Source organism: Phalaenopsis equestris, unplaced genomic scaffold, assembly GCF_001263595.1.
Source record: "Phalaenopsis equestris unplaced genomic scaffold, ASM126359v1 Scaffold000392, whole genome shotgun sequence".
NCBI classification, from domain to species: Eukaryota; Viridiplantae; Streptophyta; class Magnoliopsida; order Asparagales; family Orchidaceae; genus Phalaenopsis; species Phalaenopsis equestris.
This window is the reverse complement of record NW_018164834.1, coordinates 268,463-287,686: the sequence shown is the minus strand read 5'-3', so window position 1 is coordinate 287,686 and position 19,224 is coordinate 268,463. Positions and strand designations below refer to the sequence as shown.

General features: G+C 33.7%; 1 protein-coding gene across 1 annotated transcript in view; it reads left to right on the top strand.

Moving 5' to 3' along the window:
• Positions 1 to 5,234: 5,234 nt before the first annotated feature.
• The window catches only part of LOC110026688 (LRR receptor kinase BAK1-like), a 26,195-nt gene continuing 12,205 nt past the window's right edge, over positions 5,235 to 19,224 (top strand). Inside the window, exons 1-5 of the mRNA XM_020727735.1 lie at positions 5,235 to 5,550; positions 12,391 to 12,462; positions 13,303 to 13,446; positions 13,721 to 13,792; positions 13,889 to 13,960. Coding sequence (XP_020583394.1) covers positions 5,324 to 5,550; positions 12,391 to 12,462; positions 13,303 to 13,446; positions 13,721 to 13,792; positions 13,889 to 13,960 — 587 coding nt within the window. The 5' untranslated portion in view covers positions 5,235 to 5,323. The remainder of the gene's footprint in view (positions 5,551 to 12,390; positions 12,463 to 13,302; positions 13,447 to 13,720; positions 13,793 to 13,888; positions 13,961 to 19,224) is intronic.

The window sequence follows — 19,224 nt, the reverse complement described above, 5'->3', positions numbered from 1 at the left end:
CTATTGATTCCATGCTTTTATTTATTGTGTTATACAATGGCTCCGGGGCGATGTCCCCTGAATCAACTGGCCCCATATCAAATGATACAGGTGCCTCTGGTCTGCCCTGGACTTGTGTCACAGAAACTGGACCAGGTAATCCTTCATCTGGATTGGATAACAGATTGAGCTCATCCTCTTTCAGATCCAAAAATTTATCATGAACCTGCGAGTAATTTCAAAAAGAAACGCTTTGATCATTAATAGTTTCAAAAAGACATAATAATTTAATTGGAAATTAAAGATATATGTAACTTGCCTGATGAGGAGTCAACATCTTAAAAGCTATATCAAGTTGGGATGAGCTCAAGCTAATAGTCGTTGGCCACCTCAGCATTCGAGGTCTAGCCTCAGGATTCACAGAAGTAATCAAAGAAGTGTGCTTATAAAACCATAACTGTGTGAAAAAAGGCATATTCAGCTTTACACAATGAAATAAATAGTGTTTGGCTTTAATACGATGTACTTACCGTTAGCAAAAAAAGGAAACCATTTATATATCCCAGAGGCCGGTTCCACCTTATTTTGATGGCAACAACATTTATTTGCTCAATAAGATATTCACATAGCGCAGCGGGCCAATTAAATGAAACAAACGTATCTACATTCTCTCCAAAGATGTAAAGTCCTTTAGATACACTGAAATTATTAGACGGAAAAAAAAAATTGATAACAAATATTTTATATACAATTGATTAAAAGTGGCAGAAGACTCCATAGTTCCAAAGTTCAACAGATCAGCCTTCATTTGATGGGCATCAACGTCACAGGATGGAACTTTCTTCCACTTTGGAACTTCTCCTCTATTTGTCATGACACTCAACAGGGTCACTTCATCAGGATTAATCCTCAGATCTTTCCCTCCCAGTCTGAAAACCATTTTTTCATGTATCCAACATTGCAATATTTGAAGTGTGACCACATTGTCTTGGGGATAAGGTGGAAGTGCAAAGAACTGATCAACATTCAAGGTTTTCAGCTCATTCATCATCTCAGATATAGCAGGCCTGACCTTATCAAGTGCATTTCTAACATCAGATGGTCGACATCTATAACTAATGGACCTTGGGTTCACAAATATACATCAAACAAAATAATGCAAAAAATATAAGAAGTTATGTAGAAATGTTTTATTACGGGAATACTATGGTAATATTTAAGCAATTTTATGTGATCTCATATAATATTATTTAGGTTATATCATAGTAATACTTACGTTGTATTCTAACATTGTAGTATTTTGGTTATATTATGGTTGTATTGCTGTTGTATTTTTGGTACTTAGGTTTAGTACTTAGGTTATATTATAGAAGTTTTTCCATTGTATTCAGGTAATATTATGAAGGTTATATTCTGGTGTAGTATTAAGATTATATTCTAGTAGTTTTTCCGTTGTATTCTGTTATTATTATAGTATTATCTCTGTAACACCTAGGTAATATTATTTAGGCTAAGGTTATATTCTAGTGTTACTCAGGTTTAGTACTTAGGTTATATTATATAAGTTTTTCCGTTGTATTCAGATATTAATATTATTAAGGTTATATTCTGGTGGTGTAGAATTAAGGTTATATTCTGGTAAGTTCTTCGTTGTATTATGTTATTATTATAACATTATTTCTGTAATACTCAGATAAGATTTAAGGTATTGTTAAATAGTGATTGGTTTTATATTATAATTAAATAACAAGTTTTATTGCGGTTTATTGTTGATTTTTTAAGGTAATATTGTGTGCACATGTGTACAACTCAAAAACACCAAAATAAAAATTACTTGGATGAACCCTCTTGGATTTCCTTCTTTTTTCGCTATTTCCCTTCCTTTTTCTTGGGTTTCTTGGCCTTCATTTTCGATTCCTCTTCGGTTTCCAATGTCTAGGGCTCTTCCGTCTTCATTCTCACTGGGCTCTCTTCGGTTTCCAACAGCAACTCTAAATCCCTGAGTTTCTCTGATTCAAAAACCATAAAAGATAGAATGAAGATCAAATGAAGTTGCTCCGTGCTCTTCTCGCTCAGGTGTCGTTTGGTTTTCCGATGAAATAAATTTTCTTTCAGGCGCGCTGCTAACTTTTACTTGTTTCGGGCCAGATTCGGGTCGGGTCGCGCCGTAAGCATGCCTCAATTTTATTTTTTAAGTTGTGGGGCCCACTGATCCAGGGGTCATCTTTCCATTAGACACCGCACACATAGTTGCGTGCGGTGTCCGCACATAATAAGAACTCCATATTGTGGAAATGGAGGACTAAAAAAAAAAAAGATAAACGTTGTACGATAGGGTACCGTTCAAAATAATGCTCACTCTTCAAAATTAGGTTCACATTTCATTTCCTATCAAAGAATTTAGAATTTTACTTGTGTAACTGAAAGTTTTTCTTACAGTTCTCTGGTTATGACTAAGGGCCCGTTTGGAGGCGCTTATTGGGAGCGGCGGCGTTATGAGAACGTCGCCTTCTTGTTTGATAAGGGCATTTGGTTCAGCATTTTCCCATCGCAATTCGTCCGCGTCCGATAAAACAAATAGGAGATTCGACGCTGTGCGAGCCCCGGGTCCGGCATTAGAGATCTGCGTTACCCTAGGAATTTCGAATGTGCCCTCGATATCCCTTGACGTCTCCCTCGCTGGTTTCCTTTCTGGTTCATCGCCTTAGAGGAGATCAAACCTTCTTCCTTTCTTATTTTCTCTGCTGATCATCGGGAATCCATTCGATTTCCTTAATTGTGATTCCTAGAATGCTTTCTTTGCTCAGATCTATGCAATAAACGATCGTTGTTTTCCTTTCTGATCCATACAACTTCCATCTATTTTGTGACATTAGATATTAGGCATTTTATCTGGTTTTTAGCTATAGTTCATGAGATATTTGCCATGCGTTGTTTGCTTAGAGGTACTGGCTCTGAGTATTGATTTTATTTGTTGCATAACTTACATAAAAAATGAAAGCCTTTGAATGGATCTCGCTAAAGTTCGAAATATTTGTGTGGCATAAATGTAAAAATTGATGTATAGGTGTGAATATTAAGGACATCTTACATATATGTCACTTTACAACTTACACATTTCAGATATTTGGTTATTTGGATTCAAACAGTATTTACAGTAATGTGGGATTCAAACAGTAATTTGATCAGTAATTTGATATTTATTTGATATTTGGGATTAAAACAGTATTCACACATGCCATTTTAAAGCTTTTACACATGTTTGTGGGATTCAAAGGTAGTCCCTAATATGTGATATTTCGTTGTGGATTTTCATCTTTATTTGGGATTCAAACAGTAAAACATTTAGGCATGCCACTTTAAAGAATGCAGTGATTCTCGTGCTGAAGTGGAATGCAATAATTCTTATCAATCGGTTCTTATGCAACATGGATATTTCTCGAATGTAAATTGCAAGTAAAAGAAAATGCATTATTTTTTTTAGCCTAGTCGAATGGTTGCCTATGTAATCTTAAAGATTTCCTTAATAGAACTTTCGTGTATTGCCTTCTGTGGATGTAGGTCATTAACTGAACCACATAAATCATTTGTGTATTTATATATTTATATTTTATTTTTCATCAAATAACTATGTTGTTGTTTGTATTGGTGGCTAATGTTGTTGTTTGGAGACTGTTGTTGTAGTTGGGTTGATGTTGTTGTTGGCTAGTGTTGCTATTGAGATTTAAAATTATTGCGCTGCCAGTAGTCATGCCAGCAGTCATGAAAATTCGGTATTTTTTGTGGTTGATAGTTCAGCTGAGAAGAGGCGTACCCTGAGTTTGAAATTAAATATTTTCATATTTATCATTGTAGTTGTACTTGTCTTTGTATTTTTTTTATTTATTCTGGTACTCATGAGGCTGTGAGAACTTTATGTAATCTATTAAAATTTATATGTGATGATCTTATGTTTCTGCACTATATACTTCTGTTCTAACAATAAGCAATTTTGAATAAGTTGTCCCAAATAGTTTTATCAGACAGGGGCAATAATGTCATTTAACCACTAATAAACTGATCTAAATAAACTGTCATAAACAACAAGCCAAATTATTTTGATAATCTACTGATTATCGTATTATGAAAATAATCTACAGCTGTGTCAAACAGACTTAGAGTTATAAATAATCCACAGCTGCTAGTTGCTGAAAAAACTGTTCGAGACAGCTTATTCAGAATAACTTATTGATAGTACAAAAATAAGTACAGAAACATACAATCATCACAGATTAGTTACAAAAGATGACATACAAATCTCACACTCTCGTGAGCATCAGGAGAAATAAAAAAGTACAAAGACAAGTACAACTACAATAAGAAATATTAAAATATTTAATTTCAAACTATGGGTACGCTTTTCCTCAGCTGCACTATCAACCTAATGGCAAAGGAGAAAATCCGACTGTCATGTGCACTCCCTTCCCAGCCCGCCATCACAAAAATAAAACACATGTTGAAGTCGCATATAATCATGACATTCTAAGTTGTTAAACTACTCCGACCGATGTATGCAACCTTCTCGTGGTTGGGTAGTCGGGCATCAACGTGGGTACTGTCAATTGCACAAATACTGTTCTGTTTAATTGTCCGTTAGAGAGTAAAAATATTATGAAAGTATGACATGTAATAAAATAAAAACACTCATAGTTACATTGAAATATGACATGTATCGAGGATCGTTGACAATTTGTTGAGGAGTGCTAGCAAATGATGGATCATCTGATTTAATTTTTTAAACTGCTAAACTAATAAGAGCCTGTATGCCTTTAGAAAAATAACGACTAATAGTTTAAGATGAATGCCGAAATATTTTCATAGCTCCTCTAATTGATTCATTTTGTGCCAGAATGTACAGTGTTATAGCCAACACCTCCCTACATGTTGTCCTAGAAGAACCCTGAAAACCGTGATTTAGACATAACTCATGCAGAAGATCCATAAAAATATGTGCTATAATTCTGAAATTATTTCTAAACCCTTATTGGATGGCCAGAAAATATTTCATCAATCCATTTATCTCCAACAAAGTTGGATATCATACGGGGAATGCGATCAATGTAGATCAGACACCGCACTGCATGAGATGTCTTGTAGATCAGACACCGCACTGCATGAGATGTCTGCAATAATTATTCGTGTGAGGTATATCTCTGCATGAGATGTCTGCAATAATTATTCGTGTGAGGGGGCCTCACAACTTAATTTCATTGGAATGGGTGTACTGATTTAATATATTTTCCAATCCTTCAGTTCCCCTGCACCTTCATCTCCGGTACCTTTCTTCACTCGGACGAGCTGAGCGATGGGCGTGGCCGGCGAGTTCGCGGTCATTCTCTTAGTCCTGTCGGCAATGGTGCTCATGCTGCTTGCGTCACTTGCTTCGTCCAATTCCGAGGGTGACGCACTCTACGCTTTCAGACGGAGCCTCTCTGACCCCGAAAACGTGCTGCAGAGCTGGGATCCTACGCTTGTCAATCCCTGCACTTGGTTCCATATCACCTGCAACCAGGACAATCGCGTCACCAGACTGTATTCTTGCAATCCACCTTCCTCTTTCTTATTTTATCTTTGCAGCGTTACCGCTAGATTGATGGCCGAGTGTTGGCGAGGTTACTTGAGGATGGAGAGCAGAAAAGCAATGGAAAACTAGTTTATTAGATAAGATGGATCTTATTTGTTCTCCTTGATTAGGTGTTAGTGTTTTACTACAGTTCGGAGACCTTGGGTTCTTAGGGTTTCTCAGTTACTTTCTACCAGGGTTTCTATGAGGTAAAAAAAGTTTTCAATACATCATTTTAAGAAGCTTTGTCGGATAAATCAGGATTTTAATTAATGCAGGAGCTTAGAAGCTTCCTCACAAAAGTTTTGGCCACGCGATCATTGTTTTGCAATAGGAAAAGGGTTTAACAAAGAGTGCCTTTGTGTTTGGAGCTTTTATAGGAATTAGCGACACATGGAACAGTGAGAGGATGTTAGGAAATAGGTGCCATGGGTTGGTGAGTTTGCTGGAGCTGCTTGGTTGCCCACAAAACCACTATATTGGTCGTGATTTTGTGTAATTATCTACTGACTGTTTCGGTGATTATTCAAGTATCTATTTATTTGAATTTTCCATAAAAGTAATGGAGTTTTTTAAGATCTGAAAAGAGCAGAAGAGTTAAATTGATGATGAACATTCTATAAAGCCATGGAAGCTTAACATACAACAATTTATTTTTCCCATTTTTCCAGAAATAATATTTATATTAAACCCAGTTTTTTGGTATAACTTTTTTTATGTTCTGTTCAACAATTAGATGTATCGAGTATCCAACTCGAATTCTCTTCCTTAAGGAGAAGACTAAACTGGCATGGGAACTTCTGAACAACTGTACCGACGAGAATAAACAGTGCATTAACTTTTTATGGATGCCTGGAGCTAATTTGTCATCATTTATGTTGGTGCAAGGAATTTATTTTATATTGATATTTTATTGGAGGGTAAAAAACTCTCAGCTCTTCTGATATGAAGTTAAGTTCTATTCAGCTTTGGGGGACAAAATATAATATATACTTTGAATATATAGTTTCATGATCTAAATTTTCTATATTGCTCATGCGATTAAAATTTACACTTCTATTGTTTTCCAGTATGATAGAATAAATTATAGTAATTGTAAAGCAAAGTTTTGATGTAATCACTGACATATCACGATTTACTGTTTGCTAACACAAACATAGGCAATGACATGCAATACAAGTGTACTAGAGATCAATTTGTAGCTCATAACTTTTATGTTAAGCAAAGTTTATTTTCTTTGATGCGAGTAGGGAAAATATACATGTCGAGGAAATAGGTTCTTTTGTATATTATTGCTTGGATATAAAATACTACTTATAAACATGCAGGATGAATGTAGAAGATAACAGAAAAAGTACAGAATATCCCCAGTTATGGAGTTGTGAATGTGCACCTCTCTAATCAAATATTCTTTTAATATAATTTTCATTACATTTTTTTCCTCGTTTATTCCATACACTAGTAGCTCATCAAGCTAAAAGCCTAAAACATACATATTTGATGAATTGACAGCTTTAGCTTTTAATTAAAAAGCAATAAAGGACCTAAATCTTAGCGAAGAGCTATTTGTGCCAAATGTGCACCTCCCTAACTATGATATATTTAATTTGCCCATGGACAATGATATTGTTGGTAATATACATGACAAAATGAGTTTCACATCCTAAGCAATGGTATACCAAACTCTCTTATAAGTGTTTTACCCACATAATATTTACATATTGATTGGGTTCATAGCTCCGTATTCATCTTTTATACTACATGCAACCATAAACATTTATTTATTTGTTTTTTTCAAATGATTAGGTTACCTTTTAAAATATTATAATATCCTAAGACTGACTTCCTGCCTTCAATTGAGCTGACATAATCAACATCTGAGAATACTTCAACATCTAGATGATTAATCTCAATATATAACAATTCCTTTCCATGGGGATGGATATGAACGATTGGGACATACCAAATTTATGAAATGAAGAGTATAAATGATCTAATGAAACATAAGAGTGAATATGATTAGTGGTTTGCTATCTTTTTCCTTCTTTGGTATGTCAACTAGTAAGTGTAGATCATGAAACATAAGGTTGGTGCTTAGTTAAATATGTCAAAAAGGGTAGATGTGTTGCTTTGGAATGAAGTTGATTTCATTGAGAATAAAATTGTAATGGGGTTGAAGTGGAGTGTTCGAAATTGCGGGGCACCAAGGTCCCAATTGTTGGACGTTTGTAATATTGCAGAATAAATGTTTCCCGTGATCATTGGATAATTGAGTCCGATTCTGCCTTAATTAAACTTTTCCACGATTTGTTTTACTTATCCAAATTTTTTTCTAGGGTTTTTTTTCAGGCAGGAGACTTCTTATATGTTTTATCTTTTGTTTTGGGAACTTTTGGTTTTATTTGTGTGGTTTGGAGATTTTAACTCTGATTTCTAACTTAAGGATTGTTGCATTATTTTTTTTTTGCAAGTTTTGTGTCTGTAGTTTGTGCCGGAACAGTTGGTGAACCTCCATGATATTTATACCATGCTATATTATGGTTCTCTTTGCTATTTTTAGACGGGATAACTGCAGGTCGATGCCAATTCTTGTTTGGACGCCATCAAATTTGCGGAATATCATTCTTTCCTTATTCAACAACCGCCTCTTCACTAAACTCTCTTCCTAAACACTTTCTAGGCTCCCTAGAATAGTATTAGGGGTACATAGATATAAAAGTTTTTGGAGGAATATGAATAGAAAATGAAGATTAATACGGGCATGAGGGAGAAAATAACTTTGTTCTCATGAAAAGTAACATTGAGCAAAGTGTAAATGCTTCAGGTAAGAGGGTCATAGAATTGATGTCCATTATAAGTGTACGAATGCTCATGATCTATATGCTTACTAGTACGAGAACTTATTTTGCAATTGAAGCGCATGAACAAAGCTAACACAAATCAAATATTCGATGTGTAAGAGAAAATGAAGTTTGATTGGGTTGAATATAAGAGAGAGATGAAATGCTATCTTATAGAGGCAAGCGAACTTGATTGATAAAATAATAGGCATTCAAGCTTAGGGATATCAAAAAACTTGTTGTAAACAAATAACTTATATTAAACTTGCTAAGAAGTTCATGTTTATTTAGTTTGTTCAATAAGAAAGCTTATTTTGAAAAATTATTATTTGCTCCTCTTCTTAATGAGCCGAACATAAAGAAAACCTTATTTGATCTTATTTGGCTCATTATTAGCCTGAAATATATATGTATATATATTTTAAAAATCTATTTATTAGTTTGTAATAAGTAGAATGATTCTATTGTGCTTGACTTATTATTTATTTATTTATTTATTTATTCAAATTAGCTCTTGTACAACTGAAATTCGAACGAGCAAAAGATAAACACACAATAAGCTCGTCAAGCTCGGCTCTTTTATACTCCTACTTAAAGCTACATGCCAATAGAATTATCAAGTAAGTACGTTAAAGCTTGTTTAGCATTAAGAAGAATGCAACGCCATCATGTTAAGTTGTAAAGGAAATTTTTGTTGAATAATACCATCGTTAGAATTTAAAATATGAATATAAAAATGCATGACTCTAGAGCTTCATCATTGTGCTAGTTTGGAATGATGCAGATAACTTACATATATTTTAAAAGTCTTTTGATTAATAATTGAGCAAGTTAGTCGAAGTCACCCTAGAATTATAATAAATGAATTTGACAAAATACTAAGAACGTGGGCGAGTAAGAACAATAATTAGGTTTTGAATTTTTGGGTAAACAAAACCTAAAGGAATATTTTGAAGACTACTGGTTATGGAAGGAAAAGACATGTAATTATGTTTTCCTAACTCCCGGACATAACTACTAAATTTGAAATGATTAGGAACATACATAATCTTAAAGCTTGTTTGAGGAGGATGATCCAACCAACAATGCCAATGATATGCAATAGTGGTGGAAGAGGGTGGAAGTAGCATCATTGAGTTGCAGCTTTCTCCAATTTTAAATTCTCTTTAAATCGTCTTCCTCGAGCTGAGACCAAAGTACATATTGAGAGTGATAGAAGCTTTATGAATTATTAACAATTTTTGTAAGGCAATGAATAGATAATCATTCGAAAAAAAGCTCTGGGGCACACTAAACATCTCCGGCAATCATATATTTGAAGTGATGTGCAATGCCATTTATAAGAACGAGAGAAGGGGAACCATCAAAATAATTACAGTTGTTTGAGGTGACATTTTAAGTTATTAATACCTGATAAATTTTTTAATTTTTTTATATGATATAACTGTTGTGATTTATATTTTAGTTTGAATTTTTCGGTTAGAATATTGCAAGTTGACTGAGAGAAAAGGTTGCGGTTCGACAAGTATTAAGCAAACAGGTGGATTACAAGTAAATAATATAAAATGTGAAGAATTTTAAAAAAATATTTTACAAGTATTAAACATATAAGTACAATAATCTCACAAGTACGTCAATTACTACATAATTACCCCTTTTGATATAAAAATATAAGGTTTTATTAAGTCCTCATTGCCTTAATAAATACAAATAACAATTACCAAAATTATAAAACACTTAAATGAATTAATCATTCTTGACATCATAATTTTTTGTATGTGGAACAAGTTCGGTTAGCTCGCTTATTTTGGGATAATGCTAGGTCATCCGCTTTTTTCTGTTGTTGATGCAACGAACTACCGTTTAATTTTTGCCCCAATCGTGTTGAATAGGAGTAGATTTGGTTTGAAGGGTTGTGTGTTGATATGTTTAGATTTTAAAATAAAATCAAGAATATGGCCTAAATTTAGACTATGTAGCAACTGTAAGAAGCATTTTGTAAATGGAACACGGTCTGTTAGCTCGCTCATTTCCAGATAATGCTAGGTCATCCGCTTCTGATGGTTGTTGATGCGATGAAATACCTTGTAATTTTGGTCCCAATTGCGCTCTATAGGTGTAGATTTGGTTGAAGGGCTGCACAAAGATATATTTAGATGTTAAAATAAACTCAATAATATGGCCTAAATTTAGATTATGTAGCCACTGTAAGAAGCATTTTGTTGCATGGTTTAAAAAATCATTCGATGCGTACACCATGATGCAAACCTTGATACGGAGCCCATAAAAAAATGCCTTAAGGCTTGCTCTCATTGTCCCATGCGAGGCTTATGCCTTTTTTCGGAGCATGTAGCGCATGCCTTGAATTTTTTTATCGTTGTTAAAACACGTGATTGAATTTTTTTGGCACATGCCTTGAATTTTTTTTTCCTAACATTTGTTAGAAAGCATATAATTTTATCGTTGTTAAAACACGTGATTGAATTTTTTTCGAACTATTGTTCAACATGGTTCGAATTATGTTCCAATTTTGTTTGAACCTTGATGGAACATGGTTTTAACATGAATAAGATTTAAACACTTATTTGAAAAAATTGCGTTTGATTTTTTTTTTTTTTTTTTTTTTTTTTTAACAAGTTTAGGGCATTCGTTTTGAACATGTTTTTTTTTTGACAAGTTTAAGATTCAAACATGATTCTTGTTCCATCATGGTTCAAACATATGTTCTAACAAGTTTCATGTTTTTATTTAAATTAACATGTAATATTGAGATTTGTATTTTATATAGCTGATGATTTATAACATATTTATGAATTATTTTTAATATTTATGAATTATTTTTAATTTTATGAGGTTTGATTTTCTTTGATTTGAGACTTGAGCTTCGATCCGTTTTAGAGCCAACGTTTGCTCCACTTGAGCTAAACACCTTATATCTAGATTTCTCCTTTTAAAACTTTATTTTGAAGTTTATGAAGCATTCTCATGGCGAAAAAAGCTGCTAACAACAGTCTTAAAGGGCGAGGTCGAGCTTTCATAAATTTTCCACTTTTTATTGGATAGAATGGCAAAGTTTTTCTTCAACATAATATCCCTTAATGGACAGAGTACCGAGTTTAGGATTGTGATCCTATTAAGAGATTTGATGAAGATAGTATTCACTTTTGTACAATCAATAGGCGACTACATTTTTCAATAGAACAAACCGATATGCCATGGCAGGAAGATTAAAAAAAAATGACTAATATCGCTCTTATTGATATCTTATTTAAAGTCTTTTAACTGGGACCTGACATAATAATCTCAGTTCTTAATGAAAATTCATACTATTGTAGAAGATAAAAGAAAACTATAATGACAAGGGGAGATTTATTGAAAGAGATTCATTTGTCTTTGGTGAGGTAATGAATGCCTTTAATTTTTTTAATGGATGCCAATCCGTATGGCTAGCAATCACCAGTCAACATGGAAAATGTTTTATAAAAGAAGTGAAATTAACTCAAGTGGGTGCTTTATAATATTTATGGGTCACCTTAAACCTAGCAAATGCCCATTAATGTTAATGAGTGGAAGCCAAGATATTGATTTTTTTTTTGTTCAAACATAATTTTGAATTGGAATACTCTTAATGATGACACACTATTAAAGCTATAAAAAATCAGAGTTTTAGGAGATAGATTTAGCTTTTCTAAAGATTTTATTAGTGTACAAAAAATATTCAAATAAGATTTTGTTGAAAGATCTGCATGCACTTATATCTATTGATTTATATTCTCTTGTTGTGGCCTTTTTTTTATTCTTTTATGAATTTTACCATCCACTATAAGGATTGCGGATCATCATCAAATCATTGTGGACTTTATGTTATGTACATATTTTACAAATTTATGTTTGCTGAGGACTGGTTTTTTTTAATCTATCACCTGATGGTCAGCAATTCTAAACTTTCATGTTAATGTGACGATGCAGGGATCTAGGCAATTCAAACTTGTTGGGCCAGCTTGTGCCTGAGCTTGGAAAACTCGAACATTTGCAATATTTGTAAGTAATTATTATTGATATGAATATTTACACCCAGAGAACTTAACCATGGTTAAATATTGTTTGCTTTTGTCAGAGTTGAAAGTTAAAAAACTGTGATTTATTTACAGAGATGATTATTTGGAAATGCCTTTATTTTCCAGACTTAGTTGATACTGTTGAAAACTAATTGTAGCGTGAAAGGAATTGTGCGGACACTATGGTAAAAGATAATCATTCCACTAAACTCAACATAACTTACATAATTGAAAGAATACAAATTACTTATTAGACTGGATTTGTAACTTTATGGTGAAAGATAATGACTCAATTTACCGAACATAATGCTTAAAATTGCAAACATGCCTTTATACTAGTTGTTTTTCATTCTCTGCAAAACTCTATATAGTCATTAGAATCCACAAATTCAATATTGTGTTAACAATGTATTTCCATCACGTTGCTGTGTTGCGGACATCATCACGTACCTCTGATATATGTTGTGGAAAGTTACCTGACAAATTTAATGATTTTGGAAACTAATATCTCAAACGGGAAACTTTTATTTTATGTTTTCCTGTGGATTTTATGAGTTTCAGAATCGAATATGACAACTTCTCATGGAACTATTGAAATTTGGTTGTCTTTGAACCGATGAATTTGAATTGTCTAAAAATGGAGCTGTCCATGATTTGTTAAGTGATTCTGGGAAATCCTTACAATTTACAATGTTATTTTCTTGCTTAACAATCTCTCAGATAGCTATTAAGTTCGTCTTCATTTTCCTGTGTAAGATTCTGATTTCAGTTTTAAAATTTGTGGCCTTGTTAACCATATAGTTGACATAAATTTACTTTTTAGAGAACTTTACAAAAATGATATTCAAGGAACCATTCCTTCAGAACTTGGCAACTTGAAGAATTTGATAAGCTTGGACTTGTACAACAACAATATTTCAGGGTCTATTCCTCCTGCGTTGGGGAAAATGAAGTCTCTAGTATTCTTGTAAGTGATACTGCTATGCATTTACATATCTAACACCTAAACTTCAATTTTTAGAAATATTCCCTTTTTCCTCTGCATGAAACTGCGCATTCTGCTTTTTAAAAGTTAAATGAGAGGTATTTTTGATGTGATATGAATGATTTGGGTTGTATATATGTAAAAAAGTAAAGTTTAGATGATAGATATGTAATTATGTAGGAATTGGGTGGTGTGCATGTAAATGTCCTTTTTTTATGTAAAAGAAATCTGTATATCTTTTTCTGTTCTATTTTAGACGGCTAAACGACAACAAGCTAAGTGGGAGAATCCCAAGAGAGCTGTCTGCTGTTAGGAGTCTCAAAGTTGTGTAAGTTTTTCCTACATTTTAATTTTAATCTGTAAATAATCATTTTAATTTTCTTGTGTACATTTCTATAAATCAACATTTATTTTATCTTCTCAGAGATGTTTCCAACAACAATCTTTGTGGCACTATTCCCACTACTGGTTCATTTGAGCACATTCCTTTAAACAAGTAATTTTTTTCTTCCTTAATTTATTTTATTGTCTTCTATTTATATATCTCAAATAACTACAGTAAAAAATTATTAATTTGTGGACTATGTCTACGTACGTAGCTCCACGTGAAGAAGGCAGGAGTACATAACCATTTTTTTTGTACATCATTCTCCATATTTAGAGCTAGAATAAGTAATTTGCACATTACAATGTCTCCTTCCACTCAGATTTCTTCGTTTAGTTTTAGGATGATTTAACAGCCCTATACCCATAGCCAGCGAAATGGTTATATCCGATTCCACGTTCTCTGCTAATAACTGAGTTCTTCTCTAGAATAGTCTACTCTCACCTGTAATGGTTATCTCTCTAACAGTAAGGATACATTTACCTTTCACCTGCTGTTGTAGATAGTTTTCTTTAGCTCAATTCATTGCCTATAGTGATACTGATTGCGGAGATTCAATACAGCAACTTGCATTCACTTACCATTGGAGTCTAACATGGTATCATAGCTTCCAGGAAGAAGATCAAGGTTCTCTTTTATTCACTAAGCTTTAAATCTCCCCGATTCTTTTTTTTCTTTCCCTCACTCTATCACCAATGTCGGCGAACTCTTCTCAAACCTATCCAGAAGCTGTCAATGAGTCATTGAATATAACCGAAATCCCCAACCTTTCATGCCTCAAGTTTTTTATGTCCAATATCAAAGTCATAGCCATTGTTCAATTAACCACAGAAAATTACCCAACTTGAAAATCCCAAATCTACAAACTCTTCAAAGCCAATGTCTTCGAGAGCTTCCTTAATGGAACTACCACTTGCCCCGCATCTCAAATCAACACCCTTGATGGCTATCCATTCCCAATCCTCATTTTCTTCAATGGCAACTCATAGATCAAAACTTATCTGCGGCAATCTACTCTACTATATCTCCCAACATTTTACTCTACACCTTGAATCAACCAATGAAATTTGAAAAACTCTTCAATGTCACTTGCAATTCGAATGAACTCACACCACTTCTCCATGAAAAACCAAATATGTCCCAATACCTATTGACAATCAAATCTCTAGTTGACAACATCACAAGGGCAGAAGGACATATTGATGAAGAGGACAACATTCTCCACATCCTTAATGGTTTATCTGCATCATACCAATCCTTCAAAACAACCATCCAAATTAGATCAAAACAATTAAGCTCGATGTCATGTACTCCCTTTCATGCAGTGAAGAGATAAATTTCTCAGTAGAAACTGCCAAAGAAACAAATGCTAATGCCATGGCTTTGTTCGAGGCAGCAAAAATAGCCTTCGTGGATGTGGTCGTCGCCCTTATCATAACTGGGGCACTCGGGGATCATCAAATTCAAATAGGGGAGATTGAAATCAAGGCTCCGCTACTAATCGTCCAAAATGCCAAATCCGTGGAAAGGCTGTCAAGAGTGCTTTAAATGTCGGCATCACACCAATTTCAACTCATAACCTTCTTCCAAGCAAGTGACAACACTCACAACATCCATCGAATCCTCAAAACATTGGTTACTAGACTCAAGTAGGGCTGTCAAAAAAGCTCATTCGCGAACAGTTCGTGTTCGATTTGTTCGACAAACAAATGAAACGAGCACGAATAATTTTTTTCGTTTGATTTATAAATGAAGACACAAACAATCATTTATTCGATCGTGTTCAAATCGTTATTATTCGAAATATAAAATAATTTAAAATAATTATATATAAAAAATTTATCAAATTTTAAAAATTATTATATACTCTTAAAGCTTATCATATTTTAAGGAATTAAATCCTTTAAATTATAATATGATCTTCAGGTTCGGCTCATAGCTTATATTAAATTCTATAATTTCATATTTATCTTCAGGTTGGCTCTTAGCCTAAATTTTATTATATTTTTCTTAGATTTATTTAGTTTCTTTCAGTGAAACTTAGTTTTTGAACTCTTTGGGAGTCAAATCTCGCATATTGCCCTTTAAATCTAAATTTGTAATGGATGAGATCTGATATTATGATTTTGTTGTGACTTGTGCTTTGACTATTGTACATTTGTGTTGTGATTCATATAAGTTTAAGCATTAATTTCATACAGGTTTATGCTTTTGAAAGATTTCGAACAATAGAAATAAATTTGAAAATTTTTGAACAATTCAAACAATTCGAACTTTTCAAACCTATTTCAAACAAATCAAACTGAACACGAACAATTTTGAACACGAGTCTATTTCAAACACACATCATTTTTTTATGGATGAGATCTGATATTATGATTTTGTTGTGACTTGTGCTTCGGCTATTGCACATTTGTGTTGTGCTTCATACAAGTTTAAGCATTAATTTCATACAGGTTTATGCTTTTGAAAGATTCCTAACAATTCAAACAATTCGAATAGCTCAAACAGTTCAAATAATTCAAAAATTTCAAACATTTCAAACATATTTCAAACAAATCGAATTGAACATAAACAGTAACTTCACGAACAATTTCGAACACGAGTCTATTTCAAACACACTTAATTTCAAACAAACCGAACACAAACATAAGCTTTGTTCGTTTACACCCCTAGACTCAAATGCCACCACCCACCTCACCTCAAATTATGACTATCTTTAGCAGGCTCAACCATACACTGGCTCTAACTCCGTCATTATCGGCGACAACTTCAATATTCCAATCACCGACATCGGACAAGGTATCCTATCAACACCACAACATAAGCTCCATCTTTCCAAAGTTTTTCACTCTCCCTTGTAAACTCACAACCTTCTCATCGTTCATAAATTAGTCTCCAATAATAATTGTGACATTTCATTTACTCCATATGGCTTTTTTTATGAAGGACCGGAGCACCAACCACATCCTCCTTCAAGAGAAGAAATATTACCTCAGGACTCCGCAGGGACAGTTTTTTACTCTTACTTCTAAACTCACAACCTTCTCACCGTTCATAAATTAGTCTCCGATAATAATTGTGACATTTCATTTACTCCATATAACTTTTGTCATTAAGGACCGGAGCACCAACCACATCCTCCTCCAAGGGAAGAAATATTACCTCGGGACTCCGCAGAGACAGTTGCTGTGGAGTCCAATCTACGGGAGCCACATGGATTACCGGGCCCCATGGACAAAACGAGGGAAAATAAATAAAACCATGCATTAAATCCAGCCCGAAACATAGCCGAGCATTCAAAAAATTTAAAAAATATTTCTTCTGATTGTGGACTCGACCCGAATGCGACAATTTATTCAAAAGTTCCTTTTTGTCATTTCATCGACATTACTCTGCGGTTTGATGTTTGGCGTGCGTTCCCTTCCTCCTTAGTGAAACCCTAGTCGTTCGTAACGCATTCTTCGACCTTAAAGTGAATATTCAACAACGAACGGTGACAAAAACGTGGGTTGAGCATTGCATCTAGGGTTCGTGAAATACACAACAATGACATTGAGCATTACACAACAACTAGGGTCCTTCCTCCTTAGTGAAACCCTAGTCGTTCGTAACGCATTCTTCGACCTTCCTTAAAGTGAATATTCGACAACGAACGGTGACAGAAACGTGGGTTGAGCATTGCATCTAGGGTTCGTGAAATACACAACAATGGCATCTAGCAGTTTGATGAAAGCCATGTATGATGCTACATTTTTATTTACAATGGAATACCAATATCTTTTTATGTCAAATAACCTTGAAATGATTGCGAGGTGTCACTGTTGTGTACACAATAATAACACCTCAAAAGGTCCACCATAACACATGAATAACAAATAAATGAAGATTTTTTAGGTGCTATGATGAGATCAATAAAATATCAAGAATACACAAAAAACGCATCAATAACACACCAATAACACATCAATAATACAATAATAACACATTATTAGAGGTTATTCAATAAAACAACAATAATATGTGAATAACACATCAATAACACATTAATAATATAACAATAGCCATCTGGTTATATAGGTGTCATCTACATGTGTTTTGTCGTGTTATGGATGTGTTATTTGTGTGTTATTGCTGTGTAAATTAAGTGATCAAATCAATAACAACCATCTATTGATGTTTTATTGTTGGGTTATGAAGGTGCTGTTTAGGTGTTATGGTTGTTTAGAGAGCAAACACATCTTAAAACTAACAAAACTACTTACATTATTAATTTGTTATTGGTGTGTTATTTATGTGTTATTGATGTGTTAAAACTAACATTATTAATTTGTTATTGGTGTGTTATTGATGTGTTATTGATGTGTCATTAATGTATTATTGATGTGTTATTGAGCTAAGAACATCATTGACACAAAACTAACCTATTTTGATTTATTACTCATATGTCTTGCAGGTAAGATTGAGGTGTTATTGATGTTTAAACAATAATAATACATTAGAAGCTCCTTCGTAACACATGAACACATCGCTAACAATTAAAATGTATCTCCATATGGGTGTTAATGAGGTGTTGTTTGGATTATTTTGGGCTGCTGTTGCTTTGGTAGTTGTGGCCCCAATTAATGTGTTTGATCCCTTTATTTTGCAGGATTATGAACGCAAGAACATTCAACTGTAGATGTCCATCTGCATTAATAGGCGCATTGAATACAATTAAACATATCATTTCAGAAGAGACAATCAATAATTTAAGGAAAATGGGAGTGTTCAATTTTTTTGTTATGTCGCCATATCCCCAGGATAATGTGATGACATTATACATTTTGATATGCTGGGATCATGAGAAGAGGCTCTTCAAAATGGGAGGGAAAAAGATCAAACTGCATGCCGACTATGTGGCTCTGATGATCGACATGCCAAGTAGAGGAGAGCCAGTTAAATGGAGTAAAACTTCTTCGTCTCGCGTGGATGCTAGACAAATAAATGATCAACCGAAAAAGTTTTTTGCAGAAAGATATTCCACCTCTCTCTTTGAGGAGTTATATTTGAAGTTCTTACTAACTAATTTATTTTTTCATTCAAGTAATTTTAGTGTGCCCGCGGGCCTTTTTTCTTTTGCTGAAAATGTACAAATTTTTTCTTCTTTTAATTGGTCTGCTGCCCTATGTGAAATGATCATCGATCAAGTGAGCATCGCCGCAACTAAATTAAGACAAAGTAAGTCAATAGGATATATCTAAGGGTTTGTATTTCTTTTAATGGTAAGTATATGTTGTTTACATTAAACATTTTCGTTTTGAAGATTTATTTTCTTCTATTTACTATTACATACCTGTTTATGGTATTTGACATCCTCAGCTATGGTTTTACGA